Genomic DNA, 25,094 nt, shown 5'->3' with positions numbered 1-25,094 from the left:
TTGAAAGTAGTCAAAGACATGTAATACAGCACGTAATTTGGAAACATGTATTTAAATATAGCTAAGAGTTGAAAGGCAGTTGGAATGGAGTAGGGTACAGCTGTTTTTTACTATATACTTTTTAGTACTATTTACTTTTTTATACTATTTGAATTTTTAAATGTTTTTATTACCTTAATATAAATGAAAATAGTGAGAAGGTTCTCTCGATAGGAACTGTAGGTGCTACATGGAAATAAGGAACATCTTAGCTAATTAATTTTTATCTTTGTATTATTTCATATTTCAAAGGAAAATAGCTAGGAATTAAAAAGGAATTAAGCCTAACTGCAAGGAAAGATTGGCCACATGCAGAGGTCTTGGAGTTCTTGGTTTGTATGATAATGTCTTACTATGTGAAGATCACTGAATTGAAAGTAATGGTGTTAGAATTTTTTTTTTTTTCCAGTTTTCCTGGAACCAGAAACATTGGATCTTTTCTTTAATTTGTATCATTCACTTCCACCACTCCTATCTCAGTTAGTAAGTAAAACTCATTCATTATTTCATTAAAAAGTACCTGTGATATTTATCTAAGGGTGGTACATATTTATTTATATTCTTGATTAGGTTTACCTCTCATAAGAGAGTCTTACATCATCTGGGATTTATATTACGTAAGCTATTTGTCAGTTTCTATTTATAGTCCATAGTTCCCGTCATTTCACTGGTGAGCCCAAAACCCATAACTGGTGATTTCGTTCCTGCCGTAGCCAAGACAACCTATCAACCTCTAAGTATCTTTTTTCCTGCTCAGTCCCCCCCAAGCTCTTCTTCTGGGCCTCAGTCCAGTAGTTTGCCACTCCACCTGTTACCTTCCCTTTTCTTAACCTCTCTAACTCTTTCTCCACTTTGCTTGGCTCCATGTCAGGCTTGCCATGTGGCCCCCATCAGATATCTCCAAATGAGAAACAAAGGGGATCTGCTCACTTGATTTTGTGCTCATCACTCCAGCTGTTCATTTATTTTTTGAATCAGATTCTGTTGTGTGCTAAAAGATTCTTGAAACTCTTTGGTTATAGTATGGAACTTTGAGACTCTGTATCCCATCTTTGTGGAATCTAAAACAGAGACCAGGCAAGATTGAAAAAAAAAAGAAAGTTGTTAGCTTAATATCTAAGCTTGTAGAAGTGAAGTTGGGGAATTCTTATATTGTCATTTCCTGAAAAAAGATGTTCCATATTTAAAGTACATATCAGCAGTATGTTTGTTTAGATATCACCTAGAAGGGAGGAATAGGTTCACAAAAATACTCCCTCCCTTTCTTAGAAGACATGTTTGCTCTCAAATCGAGGGTTTTAAGGTGGTGGTTTTTAAACTGGGTTTCACAGGACACTCATGTTTCCAGGTGGTGCCACAGAACTTCAGCCTTCTGTCTTTTAACCAGAATAGTCCTGTTTTTAGTTGTTTAAAAACCATGGTTTCATGTACAGTTATGTTTTGGGATAAAACAAACAAGCTACTGGTGCTTAAAAGTAGATTGGAAAGCAACTGCTTTAAGAGAATGTAACTGACATTTATTGGGCATGCCCTATCCTATGATGCTTATCTCATTTCATCCTCACAGTGGCCCTGCAAGGTAAGTATTGTTACCTTCACTATGTAGACAAGGAAACAGATCCAGAATGGCCTAAGTGACTTCCTTCAGGGCAGTGAACTAAATTTTGGAGTTGAGATTCAAACCCAGGTGGTTTTGGCCCCAAACCCCTGGATATTTTTATTACGCTAGTGGTTCCTGAACCTTCTACACATCAGAAGGGAGTTTTGTTTTTTGGGTTGTTTGCTTGGTTTTTGTTTTTAACATTAAGGACTGTGGCAAACTGAGTAACATCTAAAAAGGCTATCCTCTGATTTTTGTCCCTATTCTCACCCTTGCCAAGAGAGCCAGACATTTTGTGTGAAATCTCCTAACTGAATATTTAAATATTGACAAATAATTCTTTTTTTATTTTTTTTTTAAAGTGGGCAAGTTTACATATGTGGGCCAGTTTGGCCTGAAAGTTGCCAGTTTTGGGCCTCTCAGTTAATGAACAAACAGGCTTCAGTGGGTTCCAGTAGTAGAATTAAGAACCCGAGAAGTGAAATTGACTGATAAAGTATTAACTTCAGAAAGATAACTAGGCCACAGACACCTTGCAGGAATTTTTATAGGGTATCTAACTTTTTCAGCAGCATTTTCCAAATTGTTCCTCAAGATATTAATAAATGGTGTGGGCAAGATGTTTTATCACCAGATAAATTTGGGACATGCTGGATTAAGTAAAGTTAAAGGATTTTTTTCCCACTTGCAGGATACCACAGTGCGTATTGTACAGTAGTTCCCAAATGTATTGTACAACAAAACCATATTTTCTTTTTGGTGAAACACCTGGTTTGTTGGTTTACAAACAGATTAGGCATCAAAAGCAATTGGGAGCCTTTGAGTGTATGCAGGTCCCGGCTCTGCTCTGGTGTATTTAATATATACAAAAATATTAGAGGAATTTTACACAGAAATAGGAATTCTAGTGGTGGGATTGACGGGTTTTGGGTGGTGGTAATTATTGATGATGTTTAGCTTTCATTGTTTTTGGAATCTATAACACTATTTTATCATTAAAATTTAAAAAATTTAAATGTAAAGAATAGTGTTCCTTACATGTGGCCTTACATTAATTTTAAAGTTGAAATGAATTTTCTTGTTCCTGTTTTTAGGCACTTTCATGTTTAGTTCAGTTTGCTTCTACAAGAAGGTCCTTATTTAGCAGTCCTGAACGTGCCAAGTACCTTGGTAATTTAATCAAGGGAGTAAAAAGGATACTTGAAAACCCTCAGGTATTTTTGAAGTAATTTAATTAATATTTACCATATTTAAATACAGTTTTTCTGCTGAAAGGTGCATAATAAACTTATGACTTTATTACGATTCTGGAAGAAAATAAGTATCATATTCTACTTTCTTGGATCTCATTTGTAGTATAAATGGGCAGCTTTTAAAAGTGAACGTTTTCCTGACTGACTGCTGTGTTTTTCTTTTTATTTTTCCCGTTCTTTTAGGTAAATGTGAATAGAGGTTGTATACCTTATTTATGTTTCTGCTTTCTACCATTGTACTTTCCTTGCACTTCTTAAATTACTGAAGTGATTAATTCAGTCATATCTACCTTCTAAGCTAGAAGACAGTATAAATCTGGATGTTAATATTGGAATAAGTGGCTTTAAATTATGAATATCTTTTTTGCCCTCTTGTGGACAATAAAAATTTGTAGATTTTTAAATCTACTCTCTATGTTAACTGCAAATCTTCAGTGGCAGTGTTCATTTCAGAGAATTGCACAGCCATTATAAATTAGTGATTTTGGATGCCTAGATAAAATTTGTTTCACTTTTGGTTTAAAATATCTGTAATGAAAGTACAAATATTAAAAGGTTAAATGATGATTTAAGGAGGTTTATCTAAGTCTCTTGGTTATTAATAACTTAGGGGGGACATATAATATCTATACATAAAGAAAACATGCTTACTCTATAAAGAACAGTTGTTTTTGCAGATTAAGAGGTATTTTATGTGTTGTGCATACGTCTTATCTTTTCACTGTTGGCATAACTGTGAAATTTATGTGTTTTGCTGATAAATGGGATTTTTACCAATGTATCGATACTTTAAAATTTTTAATTGTTCAGCTCACTATCATCAGTCAATATGTGGAAGATAATATGCTAATATCAGATAATTCTCTTAATTGATTTTCCAGTATCCTCATGTTGATGTTTTATGGCTCTAAAAGTTAATTTGAATATTATATATATTTTTAGAATTATAAATATGTATTAAAAGACCCATGAATACAAAATATATTTTTAAATTAGTCCTTAATAATTGGAAACTATGTTATATTTTTTCATGGGTTGAAATTTTTTACAAACTCTTTCACTATTAAACAGATACTGAAAGATACTTGAATTCTGTTTCATGCCAGCTATAGTACAGAGTTCTCAAACTATAAAGATAATAACATACATGTCCTATCTTCGAGGAGCTCACTGGGGGCACCTTTCTTGGTCTTTCCTTTTAAGCTGTCCTCCCCACGAAGTTACCTCTGTTTCTTGTAGTACCTTTGTTAAACTTTCTGCTCTACATTGCAGCAGTTTATTTGAATGTCTTAAGAGACAAGGAGTTGCTTGAGGACATAATGCCTCTAGGTACTCAATAAATATTTGTTGACTTAAAGGTGTTTCTGTTATTTGTGGGTACACATTTAATGTAAGTCTAGTGGTATTGCTCTTTTCCAGGATTTCAAGAGCCCATTCTTATTTTCCATCTTAAATATTTTTCAGGTTTTGTATTGACTTCTATTTAAGTCACAAGGTACACACTCTCTCTCCCTCTCTCTCCACCCTTTTCTGTCTCTTTTCTGTCTCTCATGCAAGTTTTTTTGGGGTAATATAGTGGTTCCCGAACATTATGATTTAGTCATCATGGTCAAAGCTTCCTCCAAAGCCTCTAGTTTGGATTCCTTATTATTAATCATTTATGACAACATTAAGTCCAGTAGGAATCATTTGGTTTTTTGTTGTTAAGTTTTTTAAAAAGCCTTTCTTTTTGTCTCATAATTTAGGGTTTGTCCAATCCAGGTAATTATCATGAATTTTGTCGATTTTTGGCTCGTTTAAAGACAAATTACCAGCTGGGAGAATTAGTTATGGTGAAGGAGTATCCTGAAGTTATCAGATTGATTGCTAATTTTACCATTACTAGCCTACAGGTAAATAAAAATATATAGTTGATGTTAAACTGTAGATAGTTTTAAAACACTTTCTTGGTAAGATTTGGTAGGGATTTTAAAAAACATTTATTAGAGCACTTTGCTAAAAATGTTCATTGCAAGATTTTAGGTAAAAAACTTCTTTGTAACAAATTTTATAATAATAAAAATTTAGGGGCCATCTAAATATCTAATAATTAAAGACCAAATTGAGATGCTGTAGTAAAATCTATGTGGAGAAATAAAATAAAGTTTTACAGATTAGTTTTTGGAAAAATTCTTTTTATAAGTTTGGGGGGAAGTTTTAAAACCATATTTTCCACATGATATCAACTCTGTGAAAAAATATTCCTGGAAAGATTAGAAGGAAGTTCACAGACATTTAACAGAATTTGCTATTTTAAATGTTCATTGGTTATAATCAGAATAAAAGTTTATTTTAAACTGTATGTTTACTAATTTTGCCTCTCCATTTCTTATTCTAGGAAGACATAATGTCATTTTAAATAACGTTTGCTTTATTTTTTTGTAGCATTGGGAATTTGCTCCCAACAGTGTTCATTATTTATTAACTCTCTGGCAAAGGATGGTAGCATCAGTTCCTTTTGTGAAATCAACTGAACCCCACTTATTAGACACTTATGCACCAGAAATCACGAAGGCCTTTATCACTTCTCGGTTGGAATCTGTTGCCATAGTTGTGAGGTATTGAAAACTAAATGTTTTTGTTGTATTTTCATCTTCTGCATCTTGGAATTTTTAAAAATGGAGGTATAATTTACCTATGGTAAAATTCACCTTTTTTAGTATACAGTTCTATGAGTTCTGACAAGTGTATGCCATTGTGTTTAACAGCACAATCAAGATATAAAATAGTTCCATCACCCCAAAAAGTTTTTTTAGGTTCCTTTGTAGTCAGACCTTTCCCCATCCTCAGCATCTGGCAATTATTGATGTTTTGTTCCCTAAGATTTTTGTCTTTTTTGGATGTTATTACATAAATGAAATCATATAGTATGTAGCCCTTTAGTCTGGCTTCTGTCACTTAGTATAATGCATTTGAGATTCTTCCATTTTGTGTCAGTCGTTCTTTACTTTTCATTGCTGAATAGTATACCATTTTATGGATATATCACAGTTATTAGTCCACTCACCTATTGATGGACATTTGGGTTCTTTCTGTTTTTGCCTTTATGAGTAAAATAGCTGTAAATGTTCCTATACAGATTTTTGTATGAATTTAAGTTTTTATTTCTCTTGGATAAATTCCTAGGTGTCAGATTTCTGGGTTGCCTGGTAAGTGTATATTTTACTTTATAAGAAATTGCCAAACTATTTTCCAAAGTTGCTGTATCATTTCACATTCCCACCAGCAGTGTATGAAAAATCCAGTTGCTCTGCATCCTCACCAGCACTTGATATTGTCAGTTTTAAAAAATTTTAGTCATTCTAATAAGTGTGGTGCCTCATTGTGGTTTCAAATTGCATTCCCTTAATAACTAACAATGTTGAGGATCTTTTTATGTGCTTATTTACCATTTGTATATACTCTTTGGTAAAATGCCTGTCAAATATGTTCCCTTTTTTTTATTGGGTCGTTTATTTTCTTATCTTGCGATTAGAGAGGTCTGTATATTCTGGTCACAAGTCTTTTTATCATATGTGGTTTGCAAATATTTTTTCCCAGTCCATTGCTTGCCTCTTCGTTTCCTTAACAGAGTCTTGCAAAGAGCAGGAGTTTTAAATTTTAATGAAGTCCAATTTATCCTTTATTTTTTTCTTCTAGAAGTTTTATAATTTAAATTTAGGTCCATAATCCATTTTGAGTTAATTTTTGTATATGATATGAGGTTTAGACTCAATGTTATTTTTCTTTCCTTTTTTCCTTTTTGCATAGGGAAGACCAGTTATCCCCAACACCATTTGTAGAAAAGACTATCCTTTCTCCATTGAATTGTCTTTACTCTGTTTTCAAAAATTAATTGACCACATATGTATGGTTCTATTTTTGGACTCTATTCTCATTAGTCTCTGTTTTTCTCCTTCTGCCAGTAGCCCCTGCCTTGAGTACTGTAGCCTTATAATAAGCTTTGAAATCAGGTAGTGTGAATTTTCACCTTGGTTTTCCCTTTTTAAAATTGTTTTGGCTCTTTTACTTCCTTTGCTTTTCTGTATAAATGTTAGAATCATCTTGTCAGTATCTACAAAAAAAAGTCCTGCTGGAATTTTGACTAGAATTGCATTGAATTTGTAGATTAATTTGGAGGAAGAATTGACATCTCAGCAATATTGAGTCTTTTAGCTAATGAGCATGTTTATCTTTTATTTAGAGCTCTTCTGTGATTCCTTTCATCATTGTTTTGTATTATTCAGTCTTTAGATCTTACATATATTTAAGATTTAATTAGTGTTTTATGTTTTCTGGTGCCTTTGGAGATACTGTTTTTTAAACTTAAATTTCCAATTGTTCATGTTAGTATATAGTAATGAATTCTATATATTGATCTGTATTGCTAGCACCTTGGAAATACACTCACCTGTTAGTCCTGGTAGCTTTCTTGTGGTTCACATTTTCAAATATAGACATTTTATTTCTTACCTTACAGTCTATGTCTTTTATTTCTTTATCCATGATAGAATTTTTATTTAACATAAACAAAGCTTATTTGTGGTGAATAAAAGTACATCTCATTCTAACGTCATCTGCAATCCTTTTCTTATATATTTGCAGAGATAATTTAGATGATCCACTGGATGATACCGCCACTGTGTTTCAGCAGTTGGAGCAGTTGTGCACTGTTAGCAGATGTGAATATGAGAAGACATGCACTCTTCTTGTACAGTTGTTTGATCAAAATGCACAGAATTACCAAAAGCTTCTGCATTCAGCTTCTGGAATAACTGTGGACATGGCAATTCAGGAAGGTCAGTAAATTTTATATGACCATATAAATAATATATAATAATATAATATATAATATACCATATAATATAATATACCATATAATATAATATAATATAAAATACCATATAATAATCTGGTATTATGTTGAATTTTAAGTAGCTTCATTAATCAATTTATTTAATAATTTTACTGCAACGTATTTTTGTTTCTTTCTCCCAATTCTATTCCTCTAATAATCCATTAATTTTAATAACCTTCTGGGTATTTTGTTGGCTTGATAGTTTTAGTTCTTTATAAGATGCACAGGGAATATTTTTCTCTGAATTCACTATCAAAAAAAGCTGATAATGATCTTTGAGTAGAGTTTATTAACTTATAACTATCTTTTAACTAATCATGTTTCCCTCTTTGCTATATCTGACTGCAAATTCAGAGCCCAGTTTTAGCCAGTAAAAATTTACCAAAGACCTCATCGTGGTTTTGCATTTGTTTATTTGCCTTCACCATGGCTTTATTTTATTATTATATTTCAATTTCTCAATTTCCTCTTTATTTTTCATTCTTTACTGAAGGAGAATTTATTTATTTCTGTATATTTCCTTAATATGAAAGGATTTTCAGGAAATAGGGAATTAAATACACTTTTCAGATTTTAAGTGGGATAACTTATGAGAATGGAACTGGCTATATACATTTCGTTTTTTTTTTTAACATCTTTATTGGAGTATAATTGCTTTACAATGGTTAGTTTCTGCTTTATAACAAAGTGAATCAGTGATACATATACATATGTTCCCATATCTCTTCCCTCTTGCATCTCCCTCCCTCCCACCCTCCCTATCCCCCCCTCTAGGTGGTCACAAAGCACCGAGCTGATCTCTCTGTGCTATGTGGCTGCTTCCCACTAGCTATCTGTTTTATGTTTGGTAGTGTATATATGTCCATGCCACTCTCTCACTTTGTCACAGCTTATGCTTCCTCCTCCCCATATCCTCAAGTCCATTCTCTACTAGGTCTGTGTCTTTATTCCTGTCTTACCCCTAGGTTCTTCATGACTTTTTTTTTTCTTAGATTCCATATGTATATGTTAGCATGCGGTATTTGTCTTTCTCTTTCTGATTTACTTCACCCTGTATGACAGACTCTAGATCCATCCGCCTCACTACAAATAACTCAATTTCGTTTCTTTTTGTGGCTGAGTAATATTCTACTGTATATATGTGCCACATCTTCTGTATCCTTTCACGTGATGATGGACACTTATGTTGCTTCCATCTCCTGGCTATTGTAAATAGAGCTGCAGTGAACATTCTGGTACATGACTCGTTTTGAATTATGGTTTTCCCAGGGTATATACCCAGTAGTGGGATTGCTGGGTCATTTGGTAGTTCTATTTGTAGTTTTTTAAGGAACCTCCATACTGTTCTCCATAGTGGCTGTACCAACACACATCCCCACCAGCAGTGCAAGAGTGTTCCCTTTTCTCCACACCCTCTCCAGCATTTATTGTTTGTAGATATTTTGATGATGGCCATTCTGACTGGTGTGAGATGATATCTTATTGTAGTTTTGATTTGCATTTCTCTAATGATTAATGATGTTGAGCATTCTTTCATGTCTTTATTGGCAATCTGTATATCGTCTTTGGAGAAATGTCTATTTAGGTCTTCTGCCCATTTTTGGATTGGGTTGTTTGTTTTTATTGAGCTGCATGAGATGCTTGTAAATTTTGGAAATTAATCCTTTGTCAGTTGCTTCATTTGCAAATATTTTCTCCCATTCTGAGGGTTGTCTTTTCATCTTGTTTATGGTTTCCTTTGCTGTGCAAAAGCTTTTAATTTTCATTAGGTCCCATTTGTTTATTTTTGTTTTTATTTCCATTTCTCTATGAGGTGGGTCAAAAAGGATCTTGCCGTGATTTATGTCATAGAGTGTTCTGCCTATGTTTTCCTCTAAGAGTTTGATAGTTTCTGGCCTTACATTTAGCTCTTTAATCCACTTTGAGCTTATTTTTGTGTATGGTGTTAGGGAGTGTTCTAATCTCATACTTTTATATGTACCTGTCCAGTTTTCCCAGCATCACTTATTGAAGAGGCTGTCCTTTCTCCACTGTACATTCCTGCCTCCTTTATCAAAGATAAGATGACCATATGTGCGTGGGCTTATCTCTGGGCTTTCTATCCTGTTCCATTGATCTGTCTTTCTGTTTTTGTGCCAGTACCGTACTGTCTTGATTACTGTAGCTTTGTAGTATAGTCTGAAGTCAGGGAGCCTGATTCCTCCAGCTCCATTTTTCTTTCTCAAGATTGCTTTGGCTATTCGGGGTCTTTTGTGTTTCCATTACAAATTGTGAAATTTTTTGTTCTAGTTCTGTGAAAAATCCCAGTGGTAGTTTGATAGGGATTGCATTGAATCTGTAGATTGCTTTGGGTAGTAGAGTCATTTTCACAGTGTTGATTCTTCCAATCCAAGAACATGGTATATCTCTCCATCTATTTGTATCATCTTTAATTTCTTTCATCAGTGTCTTATAATTTTCTGCATACAGGTCTTTTGTCTCCTTAGGTAGGTTTATTCCTAGATATTTTATTCTTTTTGTTGCAATGGTAAATGGGAGTGTTTTCTTAATTTCACTTTCATATTTTTCGTCATTAGTGTATAGGAATGCAAGAGATTTCTGTGCATTAATTTTGTATCCTGCTACTTTACCAAATTCACTGATTAGCTCTAGTAGTTTTCTGGTAGCATCTTCGGGATTCTCTATGTATAGTATCATGTTGTCTGCAAACAGTGACAGCTTTACTTTTTTTCCGATTTGGATTCCTTTTATTTCCTTTTCTTCTCTGATTGCTATGGCTAAAACTTCCAAAACTGTGTTGAATAATAGTGGTGAGAGTGGGCAACCTTGTCTTGTTCCTGATCTTAGTGGAAATGGTTTCAGTTTTTCACCATTGAGGACGATGTTGGCTGTGGGTTTGTCATATATGGCCTTTATTATGTTGAGGAAAGTTCCCTCTATGCCTACTTTCTGCAGGGTTTTAATCATAAATGGGTGTTGAATTTTGTTGAAAGCTTTCTCTGTATCTATTGATGATCATATGGTTTTTCTCCTTCATTTTGTTAATATGGTGCATCATGTTGATTGATTTGCGTATATTGAAGAATTCTTGCATTCCTGGAATAAACCCCACTTGATCATGGTGTATGATCCTTTTAATGTGCTGTTGGATTCTGTTTGCTAGTATTTTGTTGAGGATTTTTGCATCTACGTTCATCAGTGATATTGGCCTGTAGTTTTCTTTCTTTGTGACATCTTTGTCTGGTTTTGATATCAGGGTGATGGTGGCCTCGTAGAATGACTTTGGGAGTGTTCCTCTCTCTGCTGTATTTTGGAAGAGTTTGAGAAGGATAGGTGTTAGCTCTTCTCTAAATGTTTGATAGAATTTGCCTGTGAAGCCATCTGGTCTTGGGCTTTTGTTTGTTGGAAGATATTTAATTACAGTTTCAATTTCAGTGCTTGTGATTGGTCTGTTCATATTTTCTATTTCTTCCTGATTCAGTCTTGGCAGGTTGTGCATTTCTAAGAATTTGTCCATTTCTTCCAGGTTGTCCATTTTATTGGCATAGAGTTGCTTGTAGTAATCTCTCATGATCTTTTGTATTTCTGCAGTGTCAGTTGTTACTTCTCCTTTTTCATTTCTAATTCTGTAGATTTAAGTCTTCTCCCTTTTTTTCTTGATGAGTCTGGCTAATGGTTTATCAATTTTGTTTATCTTCTCAAAGAACCAGCTTTTAGTTTTATTGATCTTTGCTATCGTTTCCTTTATTTCTTTTTCATTTATTTCTGATCTTATCTTTATGATTTCTTTCCTTCTGGTAACTTTGGGGTTTTTTTGTTCTTCTTTCTCTAATTACTTTAGATGCAAGGTTAGGTTGTTTATTCGAGATGTTTCCTGTTTCTTAAGGTAGGATTGTATTGCTATAAACTTCCCTCTTAGAACTGCTTTTGCTGCATTCCATGGGTTTTGGGTCGTCGTGTCTCCATTGTCATTTGTTTCTAGGTATTTTTTGATTTCCTCGTTGATTTCTTCAGTGATCACTTCGTTATTAAGTAGTGTATCGTTTAGCCTCCATGTGTTTGTATGTTTTACAGATCTTTTCCTGTAATTGATATCTAGTCTCATAGCGTTGTGGTCGGAAAAGATACTTGATACAATTTCAATTTTCTTAAATTTACCAAGGCTTGATTTGTGACCCAAGATATGATCTATCCTGGAGAATATTCCATGAGCACTTGAGAAAACTGTGTATTCTGTTGTTTTTGGATGGAATGTCCTATAAATATCAATTAAGTCCATCTTTTTTAATGTATCATTTAAAGCTTGTGTTTCATTATTATTTTCATTTTGGATGATCTGTCCATTGGTGAAAGTGGGGTGTTAAAGTCCCCTACTAAGAATGTGTTACTTTCAATTTCCCCTTTTATGGCTGTTAGTATTTGCCTTATGTATTGAGGTGCTCCTATGTTGGGTGCATAAATATTTACAATTGTTATATCTTCTTGGATCGATCCCTTGATCATTATGTAGTGTCCTTCTTTGTCTCTTGTAATAGTCTTTATTTTAAAGTCTATTTTTTCTGATATGAGAATTGCTACTCCAGCTTTCTTTTGATTTCCATTTGCATGGAATATCTTTTTCCATCCCCTCACTTTCAGTCTGTATGTGTCCTTAGGTCTGAAGTGGGTCTCTTGTAGACAGCATATATCTGGGTCTTGTTTTTGTATCCATTCAGCCAGTCTTTGTCTTTTGGTGGGAGCATTTAATCCATTTACATTTAAGGTAATTATCGATATGTATGTTCCTGTTCCCATTTTCTTAATTGTTTTGGGTTTGTTATTGTAGGTCTTTTCCTTCTCTTGTGTTTCTTGCGTAGAGAAGTTCCTTTAGCATTTGTTGTGAGGCGGGTTTGGTGGTGCTGAACTCTCTCAGCTTTTCCTTGTCTGTAAAGGTTTTAATATCTCCATCAAATCTGAATGAGATCCTTGCTGGGTAGAGTAATCTTGGTTGTAGGTTTTTCTCCTTCATCACTTTAAACATGTCCTGCCACTCCCTTCTGGCTTGCAGAGTTTCTGCTGAAAGATCAGCTGTTAACCTTATGGGGATTCCCTTGTGTTATTTTTCCCTTGCTGCTTTTAATATGTTTTCTTTGTATTTAATTTTTGACAGTTTGATTAATATGTGTCTTGGTGTGTTTCTCCTTGGATTTATCCTGTATGGGACTCTCTGTACTTCCTGGTCTTGATTAACTGTTTCCTTTCCCATACTAGGGAAGTTTTCAACTATAATCTCTTCAAATATTTTCTCAGTCCCTTTCTTTTTCTCTTCTTCTTCTGGGATTCCCTATAATTCAAATGTTGGTGCGTTTAATGTTTTCCCAGAGGTCTCTGAGACTGTCCTCAGTTCTCTTCATTCTTTTTTCTTTATTCTGCTCTGCAGTAGTTATTTCCACTATTTTATCTTCCAGGTCACTTATCCGTTTTTCTGCATCAGTTATTCTTCTATCGATCCCTTCTAGATTATTTTTAATTTCATTTATTGTGTTATTCATCATTGCTTGTTTCCTCTTTAGTTCTTCTAGGACCTTGTTAAATGTTTCTTGCATTTTCTCTATTCTATTTCCAAGATTTTGGATCATCTTTACTATCATTATTCTGAATTCTTTTTCAGGTAGACTGCCTATTTCCTCTTCATTTGTTAGGTCTGGTGGGTTTTTATCTTGCTCTTTCATCTGCTGTGTGTTTTTCTGTTTTCTCATTTTGCTTATCTTACTGTGTTTGGGGTCTCCTTTTTGCAGGCTGCAGGTTCGTAGTTCCCGTTGTTTTTGGTGTCTGTCCCCAGTGGCTAAAGTTGGTTCAGTGGGTTGTGTAGGCTTCCTGTTGGAGGGGACTGGTGCCTGTGTTCTGGTGGATGAGGCTGGATCTTGTCTTTCTGGTGGGCAGGTCCACGTCTGGTGGTGTGTTTTGGGGTGTCTCTGGCCTTATTATGATTTTAGGCAGCGTCTCTGCTAATGGGTGGTGTTGTGTTCCTGTCTTGCTAGTTGTTTGGCATAGGGTGTCCAGCACTGTAGCTTGCTGGTCGTTGAGTGAAGCTGGGTATTGGTGTTGAGATGGAGATCTCTGGGAGATTTTCACCATTTGATATTATGTGGAGCTGGGAGGTCTCTTGTGGAGCAGCGTCCTGAAGTTGGCTGTCCCACGCCAGAGGCACAGCACTGACTCCTGGCTGCAGCACCAAGAGCCTTTCATCCACACGGCTCAGAATAAGAGGGAGAAAAAGTAGAAAGAAATAAAGAAAGAGGATAAAATAAAATAAAGTAAGATAAAATAAAATAAAGTCATTAAAATAAAAAATAATTTTTAAGAAAAAAAATTTTTTTAAAGAAAAAAAAAAGGACGGACAGAACCCTAGGACAAATGGTGAGAGCAAAGCTATACAGACAGAATCTCACACAGAAGCGTACACACTCACAAAAAGAGGAAAAGGGGAAAAAATAATGTATCTTGCTCTCTAAGTCCACCTCCTCATTTTGGGATGATTCGTTGTCTGTTCAGGTATTCCACAGATGCAGGTACATCAAGTTGATTGTGGAGTTTTTATCCGCTGCTTCTGAGTCTGCTGGGAGAGATTTCCCTTTCTCTTCTTTGTTCGCACAGCTCCCCGGGTTCAGCTTTGGGTTTGGCCCCGCCTCTGCGTGTAGGTCGCCTGAGGGTGTCCCTTCCTGCCCAGACAGGACGGGGTTAAAGGAGCAGCTGATTCGGGGCCTCTGGCTCACTCAGGCCGGGGGGAGGGAGGGGTACGGAGTGCGGGGCGAGCCTGCGGCGGCAGAGGTTGGCATGACATTGCACCAGCCTGAGACGCGCCATGCGTTCTCCTGGGGAAGTTGTCCCTGGATCACAGGACCCTGGCAGTGGCGGGCTGCACAGGCTCCTGGGAGGCGAGGTGTGGATAGTGACCTGTGCTCGCACACAGCCTTCTTGGTGGCGGCAGCAGCAGCCTTAGCATCTCATGCCCGTCTCTGTGGTCCACGCTGATAGCCATGGCTCGCGCCCGTCTCTGGAGCTCCTTTAGGCCTTGCTCTTAATCCCCTCTCCTTGCGCACCAGGAAACAAAGAGGGAAGAAAAAGTCTCTTGCCTCTTTGGCAGGTCCAGACTTTTTCCCAGACTCCCTCCCGGCTAGCCGTGGTGCACTAACCCCTTCAGGCTGTGTTCACACTGCCAGTCCTTTCCCTGCGCTCCGACTGGAAGCCCAAGCCTCAGCTCCCAGCCCCCGCCCGTCCCAGCGAGTGAGCAGACAATCCTCGGGCTGGTGAGTGCCAGTTGGCACCGATCCTCTTTGCGGGAATCTCTCCGCTTTGCCCTCTGCACCCCTGTTGCTGTGCTCTCCTCCGCGCCTCCAAAGCTTCCCCCTCCGCCACCTGCAGTCTCCGCCCGCGAAGGGGCTTCTAGTGTGTGGAAACCTTTCCTCCTTCACAGTTCCCTCCCACTGGTGCAGGTCCCGTCCCTATTCTTTTGTCTGTTTATTCTTTTTTCTTTTGCCCTACCCAGGTACTTGGGGAGCTTCTTGCCTTTTGGGAGGTCTGCGGTCTTCTGCCAGCGCTCAGTGGGTGTTCTGTAGGAGTTGTTTCATGTGTAGATGTATTTCTGATGTATCTGCTGGTGTTGGAGAGTCTCCTGCAGAGGCAGGTGGTGGCTGTGTCTCACCGTGAGGACAAGGACAATGGCAGCAGAAGTTCTGGGAAGCACTCTTTGGCATGAGCCCTCCCAGAGTCTGCCATTAGCCTCACCAAAGAGGCCAGGTGGCTATATATATTTCTAATAGGAGGCAGTTTAATTAAAGTTCCAGGATGTTTTTGTTTTCTTTCATATTTGTTTGGAAAGTGAGTGGTAAGGGATGATAGTCAAACTTTGAGTGATTTTCCATTTAAACTCTTTTAAAAAATGTTCTTTAAAAATTATCCTATACATTTACGTATTGTCTTCTAAAAATGACTTTTATTCATTATCTGTTTTTTTTGGTTTTTGTTTGTTTTCTGAGTCACACAGTACTGCTCAGCAGCAGATAGAGGAATAGTTAACCTTCCTGAAATGTTCTCTTTTATTAGTATCTCATTATAAATTAGATGGAGGAGAACTAACATTTTACTTTGTAGCATCTTGTCTTCATGACTGAATTCTTTCTTTAGCAGAGTTCTGAAAATTATTAAATATCCAGTACATACAAAAGGGTATTTATATATTTTGAGCCATAGTAACTAGCAGTAACAAGAACCATCACATAGCTTAAAGAACAGGTCAATACCAGTATCTTTGTTGTTTCCTTTTTCCTACCAGCAAAAAATACTTGATGTTTGTTCATTAATTGATGCCTCTTTTTCATAGTTTTACTGCATATGTATGTACTCTGAAAATAATGCATGGTTTTGCATATTTTTGAACTTTATACAAATAGAATCAAAATTATTTATTCTTTTACAACTTGGTTCATTATTTTTTCTCAGTGTTGCATTCATGAGAGTTTGTGTGGATGCTGTAGCTATAGTTCCTTCATTTGTACTGCTGCAGTGCTGTTGTTTGAATATACTGCAATTTATTGATGCATTTTCTTGTCAGTGGGTATTTGTGTTTTCTGTTTTCTGCTAATGCAATGAATGCTGCTCTAAAGATTGTTATATATATTAATTACATAGTCAGCTTCAGTAGGCAATGCCAAACTATATTTTACAAAGTGATTGTACTACTTTATATCCCACCCACTCTTATCTAGATCCTCACCAATGGCTCATAATGTTAGACTTTTTGTCAGGCTAGTTGAGGTAATATACCTCATGCATATTTTACTTTTCACTCTCATGATTATTAATGAAGTTTAGTGTTTATGTTTATGTTCTGTCATCATCAGTGATATATATGTTCATCACTTGTGTTCATTTCCTCCTCGCCATTGGATTATTTTGGTCTTTTTTTTTTTTTATACTAATGGAGCTCTTTATAATATTTTAACACTAATCCTTTAGTTGTTTGAATTGTAAATATTGCCCTCAAGTTTGTTACCTGTTTTTACGTGTAACTTTAATGTGTCTGTTCTCTTAGTTTTCATATCTAATTTTAATTAATTCACCCAATCTTTTGAAGAGGTATTATATTTACGTTGTCCAGAAAAAAGAAATTAAAATGGGTTCTGTTCCAGTCCTATAATCTGTCCTACTGTTCTTCACTCTAACAAATAACGATTCTTATTGGTTTTGCATCTTTCTAAAGTTTCTGTATGCATGTACAATTAGGAATATATAAATTCTTATCCCCTTTTATTTACATGGAATGTGGCATACCACACTCACATTTTACTCCTTGCTTTTTCTCATTTAACAATGTATTTTATAGCTATTCTCAAATCAGTATACAAAGAATACTTAATTTTTATAGATGAATAATATTTTATTTTTTGAATGTGTCATAATTTATTTAACTATTCTCTCCATTGTTGAGAATCATTTGAGTTGTTTGCCATCTTCTGCTATTAAAACTAATGCTGTACAGATTAACCTTGTACTTGTCATTTTATATTTATGTGAGTGTATCTGTAGGATGCATTTCCAGAAGCAGAATTACTGTTGGGTAGAAGGGTTAATGTATTTGTAATTTTTATAAATATTTCCAAATTACCCTCTGTAAGGACTGCACCAATTTACTTGTCCACCAGCAGTCTATGAGAGCTCCATGTTACTGCCTTCACAGGACAGTATTACCAAGTTTTTGAATTTTTGGTAATCCTATAGGTGAAAAACGATTTCTCAGTATAATTTAACATTCTCATATCAGTGAGGTTAAGCATTGTTTATTTAAGAGCTATTTGGTCTTTTTTTTTTTTTTTTTTTTTTTGCTGTACGTGGGCCTCTCACTGCTGTGGCCTCTCCCGTTGCGGAGCACGGGCTCCGGACGCACAGGCCCAGCGGCCATGGCTCACGGGCCGCTCCGCGGCACGCGGGATCCTCCCGGACCGGGGCACGAACCCGCGTCCCCCGCATTGGCAGGCAGACCCCCAACCACTGCGCCACCAGGGAAGCCCTGGTCTTCTTTTTCTGTAAAAGAATTACTCATTTTTTTGGCTCAGTTTTTTGTTGTTGGGTTATTGGTTCTTTTTTTCTCATTGATTTTTTTTTTTCCTCATTGACTTTTAAGAGCTCTTTATATTTTAGAAAAATGAGCCCCTTGTCTGTGTTGAGTTGCAAATATCTTTTTTCTTTTTCTTTTTTTTGAGTATACAGTTTGAATTTAGTAGATACATAGCCATGTAACTACCACCACATTCAAGATAGAGAACCTTAGAAATAATTTTCTCATGCCCTTTGATCCGTTTTCCTAACTCTATATCCAGGTAACCACTGGTTTTTGTCACTATGGTGCATCTCTTTTGGGTTTCTGTGTAAATGAAATCATACAATAACTAGTCTTTTGTGTTTGACTTTGTTTGCTTAGGATAATGGTTTTGAGATTCAAACATATTTTATATATAAATATTTTGTTCCTTTTTATTGCTGTGTAGTATTCCATAGTATGGCTTTTTCTTTAGTTTGTCTAGCTGTTTACCACTTAATGGATATTTGAGTCATACTTGCAGTTTTTGGCTGTTATGAATAATGATGTTGTGAACATTTGCAGACAAATCTCTGTATGTACTTAAATTGTCATTTCTCTTGGGTAAATACCTGTGACAGTTTGCTGGGTCATATGAGAAATGTGTGTATAATATTATAAGATACTACTATGCTATTTTACGAAGTGTACCATTTTTCATTCCCATTAAGAATGCTCCACATCTTCATCATCATTTGATATTGTCTTGTTAATTTTAGCCATTCTACTGCGTATCTAGTAGTAGTATCTCATTGTGGTTATACTTTGAATTTCCTTGATAATTAATGAAGTTGTGCTTTTTTGGCCATTCTTATATCTTCCTTTGTGAAATGTCTGTTCACAATTTTTGCCCATTTTTATATTGGGCTGTTTGTTCTTTTGTACATAGTCTTATTATTGAAATTATAAGTGTTTAATATATTCTGTATACAGTCCCTTTTTCACATACATGTTGCAAATATTTTCTTCCTGTCTGTCGTTTGTCTTTGCAACTGTCTTTCAAAGGGCAGAGTTTTAAATTTTGATGATCTGCCTTTTCAATTTTTTCTTCATGGCTTATGCTTTTTATATTTAAGAAATCTTCTGTAACTGAAGTCCACGAATATGTTCTATATTTTTCTTCTAGAAGTTTAATAGTTTTAGCTATTATGTTTAAGTCTGTGATCCACTTTGGGTTAATTTTTGTGAATGATGTGAGGTAAGGATAAGGTCTCTTCCCCAACCTGTACAGTTATCAAGTTGTTCTAGCACCGTTTGCTGAAAAGACTGTCTTTTTTCCTACTGAATTATCATGTACCTTTGTCAAAAATCAGTTGGCCGTAAAAGGCTAGGGTCTGTTACTAGACTCTATTCTGTACAATTGATCTAAATTTCTATCCTTATGCCAATATTGTACTGTCTTGGTTACTATAACTTTATAAGTCTTGAAATCAGGTAATTTAAGTCTTTCAGTCTTGTTCTTCTTTCTCAAAATAGTTTTGTGTTCTACATCTTTTGCTTTTCTGTATTAATTTTAGCATCAACTTGTCAGTTTCTTAAAAAAAAAAACCTCATTAGAGTTTTGATTGAGGTTGCCTCAATCTATATATCAGTTTGGTTCATCTTAATATCCAGTTGATGGACATGATATATTGCTCCACTTATGTAGGTGTTTTAAAATTTTCTTTGCAATGTTTTATTGTTTTCAGTTCATAGATATTAAAAATCTTTCACAAAATATATGCCTATATATTTTGGTGCTATTGTAAATTTTGATTATTCTTTGCTATTTTACATAAGACCAGAATTGATTTTTGTCTTTGTGTCCTGTGATTTTGCTGAATTTACTTACTAGTTCTAATAGCTTTTTTTGTAGATTCTTTAGGATTGTTTTATATGATCATGTCACCTAAAATAAAGACAGTTTTATGTCTTGTCTTCATGCCTTTTATTTCTTTTTCTTTCCTTATTCCACTGGTAGGACCTTTAGTACAATGTTGAACAAAAGCGGTAAGAATGGATATTCTGGCCTTGTTTCTGTTTATACATAGGAAGCATTGAGCCTTTTACCATTGGTAATAAATTTGATGACGTTCCCTTCTGTTTCTCAGGCGATTTATAATGAGTGGGACATTGATTTCTTTGAATGCTTTTTTATGTACCTACTCAAATGACCTTTGTTTTCTGTTTTATTTTACTAATATAATGAATTATATTGGTTGATTTTTCTGTTAAACCAGCTTTCCATTGCTAGGATAAATCCTGCTTGGTTACGATACTGTTCCTTTATATAGTGTTAGATTCAGTTTGCAAAAATTTTATTTTACATTGATGTTCGTGAAGGATATTTGTCTGTAGTTTTCTTTTTTTGTGATGACTTTGGTTTTGGTAACAGGATAATACTGGCCTCATAAAATGAGTCAAGAAGTGTTTCTTCCTCCTTCTTTACTTTCTGAAAGAGTTTGTGTTGTATTGGTATTATTTCTTTCTTAAACATTTGATAGGATTCATCAGTGAAGCCAGTGGACCTGGAGGGTTTATTGTTATGAATGAAATTTTGTTAATTGGTATAGGACTATTCAAATGTTCTCTTTCACCTGGGGTCAAATTTAGTCATTTGTGTGTTTCAAGGAATTGGTCCTATTTTTAAATTTACTGGAATAAAGTTATTTCTAATATTTCATTATTATTCTTTTAATGTCTGTAGGATCTGAAGTGATGTCTTTTCTTTCATTCTTCCTATTTTAAAAATTGAAGTATACTTGCCACATAATATATTATTTTCAGATGTACAACAGTAATTTGGTATTTGTATATATTAGGAAATGATCACCACAAAAAGTCTAGTTAACATCCATCACTACACATAGTTACAGATTATTTTTCTTGTGATGAGGACTTTTGAGATCTACTATTTTAGCAACTTTCAAATATGCAGTACAGCATTATTAACTATAGTCACCATGCTGTACATTACATCCCCATGACATTTATTTTATAACTGGAAGTTTGTACCTTTTGACCCCCCTTCATCCATTTGATAATTTTTGCCCTTTTTCTTTTTTCCCCCTAATAGACTAACTAGGTATTTATCAACTTCGTTAATCTTTTCAAGAAATCAACTTCTGGTTTCACTGATTTTCTTTCCCTTTTTTTTTTTTTGTTCATTTTTTATTTCATAAGTTCTTTGGGGGGCTTTATTATTTTCTGCCTTATACTTGATTTTATTTGGTCTTTTTTTCTAATTTTGGATGGAGGCATCACATCTTTAATTTTTAGATTTCTTTTGTATTCTAATAAAAACATTTAAAGCTATAAATTCTGCTTTGAGCATTGCTTTAGCTGCATATCATGAATTTTGATCTTTTATTTTCATTATCATTTAGTTAAAATTATTTTCTAATCTGTTATTTCTTTGGTAGTTTATGGATTATTCGAAGTATGCTTTTATTTCCAAATATTTGGGGCTTTCCTAGTTGTCTTATTGTTTCTGATTTCTAATTTAATTAGAAATATTAAATTGGGCAAATATCATTTTGTATGGGCAAATATCATTTTGTATGATTTCAGACTTTAAGTTTATTGAGACTTGTTTTATGACCCAGCATATGGTCTCTCCTGACACACAGACCATGTACACTTGAAAAGAATATGTATTTTACCATAGCCATAGTTGGGTATAGTAGTATGTAAATAGAAGTTAAGTCAAGATGATTAATAGTATTGTACAGATATTCTTTGCTTTTACTGATTTTTTTCTGTTATTTTTGGGGCCTATTTCTATTATTTACAGAGAAAGAGGTATTAAATATCCAAATATGATTGTGGAATAGTCTATACTACTTTTTATTTTTTTAATTAAAAAAATTTTTTTTTATTTTTGGCTGTGTTGGGTCTTCGTTGCTGTGCGTGAGCTTTCTCTAGTTGTGGTGGCTTGTTGCAGAGCACAGGCTCTAGGCACACGGGCTTTAGTAGTTGCAGCACGCGGGCTCAGTAGTTGCGGCATGTGGGCCCTAGAGCGCACGGGTTTCAGTAGTTGTGGCTTGCGGGCTCAATAGTTGTGGCTCGCCGGCTCTAGAGCACAGGCTCGGTAGTTGTGGCACACAGGCTTAGTTGCTCCGCGGCATGTGGGATCTTCCTGGACCAGGCATGGAGCCCGTGTCCCCTGCACTGGCAGGTGGATTCTTAACCACTGCACCACCAGGGAAGTCCCATATACTACTTGTAATTTTCAATTTTTGCTTCATTTAGACATTTATAATTTTTTGTCTTCCTTGTTAATTGATCCTTTTATCTTAAAATCTACCGTATTTGATATTACTGTAGCCAGTGCCATCTTATGCTTTCTGTTTACATGGGATATCCTTCACCATCCATTTACTTCCAGTCTGTCTGTGTCTTTATTTTTAAAGTGTGTCTCTTGTAGACAGTGTATAGTTCTTCCTTTTAAAAAAAAATCACTGCTGACCATCTCTGTCCTTTAATTGAAATGTTTGGTCCATCTACTAAATGGGGTGGAGGAAGACTATCAACTCAATACCATTTAAACTGCTTCCTTAGAATAAGGTTTTTCATATCACACTGGTAGTCTGTATTTAGGCCACTTGCTGTGTGAGGTCTGAATTGAGGGATTTTTCTTTCTTTCCTGTGACTAACATGGAAGTCAAGTTAGACAGTTTTCTGTTTTGTCTTTCTTTGTCTAGGGCAGACAGTTTACTTCCTTGCTAAGGGTGTAAGAGTTTCTTGTTGGAGTCCTCTTGCTGGGCATGCCCTAGGCTTTGTCCTTTGTCCTTCAAACAAGAAGCTCAAGTTCTCTAGTTGTTTCTATGCCTATATCTCTCAGTTTCAGCCCAAACATCTATTTTTGCCTTTGTGGAATTATTTTACCTTCTTACCAACTCAGTAATATATTAGGTGCCTTTGTGCAAATTAGAAAAAACACCCAGGCAAGTATCGTATGCTAGTATGGTGAGTAGAGTACAGGCTGGATTTCAGTCCCTGCTTGTCCCTTCAGTTCTTTTTGTAGATATGTGGTTGCCCTGTAAGCCTGTCTTACAGTGTTTTGGGTTTTTTTTGCCTGATGACACAATGGCAGCCTTATATAATATCTTTTCTGATTCATTTTTTATATTAATTCAGATTATGTTGTAATTTACTTCATGTTTAACCAACTACCTATAAAAATCACATTTTTTGTTTTTGGTTTTATATCACAATTAGTGTTTGCTTCTTTAAAAGTAAAGAATTAGTAGTAACTTTCACTTCAGTGTGGTCAACTACATGCTCTGAAAGGCCTTTGAGCTGCAAACAGTCAGATCCTGCATTGCTTGGCTTGACATAAGTATATGAAATTTCTGAGGTTCCTACTCCTCCAGTCTGCTCTCCTCCACTTCTCTGTCCCTCTCTCTTCTGACTACTTCCCCCTCAAAAAATGAACTTCAACCAGAATGAACTGGTGGGTAGCAAACAAGGGCAAAAAAGGCAGTGTTGCCTTTAAAGGCAAATTATCAATGATTAAATTGGTGGCAAAGCCTTAGGCTAGTAGCAAAGTCAGTGTACTGAACTTGGGATTCTTATATTAAGTTGGGCCCTTGAGAGGGGATATAGTGGTCTGAAACTGGTAGATCCCGTTGCCTTCCAGCAAAAAAGTAAATTAAAATCTTCTTTAAAGAATAGCAACCATACTTTAGTGCCTTAAGAATCCTGCAGATTAAGAGCAGTCAATTAACTCTTCATGACTTAAAAAATAACCAGCACACAAACAACAAAACAAGATACCATGACTGAGCACTAACAAAAACAGTGAATGGTTTATTTGATTTAGATCTCCTCAAGGACTTAAGATATTGGAATTTTATAGGAATATAAAATAATGATGTATGAAATGTTTAAAGGAAAAAGTTACAACTACAGATGAGCAAACAAGAGAATGGAAAATGACCAGGCAGATTGAAGAAGACTCAAATGAAACTTATTATTGAAAAAAATATTTTTTGTGATCTAAAATTTAATGTATTTGTTAAACAGTAAATTAGAGCCTGCTGAGGAAAGAATTAGAAAATTGGCAGTTAGATTTGAAGAAATTTTTAAGAATGTGAGGAAACAAGGAAAGTAACTGTTTTTTGTTTTTTTTAAAAAAAAACTGGTGAAGGATTTATTTTTTTAATTTTTTTTGGCCACACCTCATGGCACGTGGGAATCTTTGTTCCCTGACCAGGCATCAAACCTGTGCCCTCTGGAAGTGGAAGCATGGAATCTTAACCACTGAACCACCAGGCAAGTCAAAAGTAGCTATTACAAGAGAAGTTAAAAGATGGAATGAAGAGGTCAGATATGTCACGTTGGATCCCAGAAGACAGAATAGAGAGAATGGAACAGAAGCAATAATGGAAAACATTCTTTCTGAGAAATTTTTAGAATTAATGAAAGACATGCATCTGTCAATACAGCAAATCCAAAATGTACCAGTCAAAAAAACCAGCAGTTTAGTCAAACTGTGTAGCTCTGAAGACAGAAAATCTCAAAAGCAGCTTAAAGAGTGTAAAATAGACCGAAAAACTCACTTCTCAACAGTAAAAATGTAAGCCAGAAGATTGTGGAATATTATTCTCAAAAAATTGAGTCAAAGTAATGGCCATCGTATAACTGTATGTCAGCAAAAGTATCTTTCATGAACAAAGATACTGAAACCACTTCTGGACAAGTGAAAACAATTTTTACTACCAGTAGATCTTTACTGAGGTTCTTTATTAAAAGTTTTCATTAAACTTTCTAAAGATTATTTTTCAGGAAGAAGGGACGTGATTCCAGGAGGAAGGAAAGGAACACACAGAAATTGGTAAACACACAAATCTTAACAAACATAGCCTTATATTTTTAAAAAAGTTATTGTTTTTAACTTGTGAAATTAAAAAAGAAACTACCATAAACAGTAGTACACGAGAGAGGGATGTGATAAGAATTAAAATTGTCTTAATGCCTTGTTTTATTTTGGAAGAGAATTAAGAAGGTAAAATTTCAAGAGTAACAAAAGTGTAAGATATGTGATTAACTTCCATCACACAGTAGAGGAAAAATAATGAAATAGGTAAACAAGCAAACTCAGTGTTTTAAAAAGCCAAGAAAAGAGAGACAAAAAGAAAGACACTAATAGAAAATAAAATAGTAGGAGCATTCCACATACATTATTAATCTAATAAACATAAATGAATTAAATTTACAATTAAGCCA

General features: G+C 35.1%; 1 protein-coding gene across 3 annotated transcripts in view; it reads left to right on the top strand.

Moving 5' to 3' along the window:
- Positions 1-25,094, top strand: part of RANBP17 (RAN binding protein 17) — a 312,772-nt gene that overhangs the window by 35,230 nt on the left and 252,448 nt on the right. For all 3 annotated transcript variants that reach the window (XM_082836274.1, XM_082836273.1, XM_082836275.1), the window contains 5 exons: positions 449-522; positions 2,734-2,853; positions 4,638-4,784; positions 5,317-5,489; positions 7,516-7,709. In XM_082836274.1, coding sequence (XP_082692400.1) covers positions 449-522; positions 2,734-2,853; positions 4,638-4,784; positions 5,317-5,489; positions 7,516-7,709 — 708 coding nt within the window. The remainder of the gene's footprint in view (positions 1-448; positions 523-2,733; positions 2,854-4,637; positions 4,785-5,316; positions 5,490-7,515; positions 7,710-25,094) is intronic.

Source organism: Leucopleurus acutus (assembly GCF_964270905.1).
Source record: "Leucopleurus acutus genome assembly, chromosome: 3".
In the NCBI taxonomy this organism is placed as follows: Eukaryota; Metazoa; Chordata; class Mammalia; order Artiodactyla; family Delphinidae; genus Leucopleurus; species Leucopleurus acutus.
Note: the sequence above shows the minus strand (reverse complement) of the source record. Positions and strands in the feature narration are given on the sequence as shown.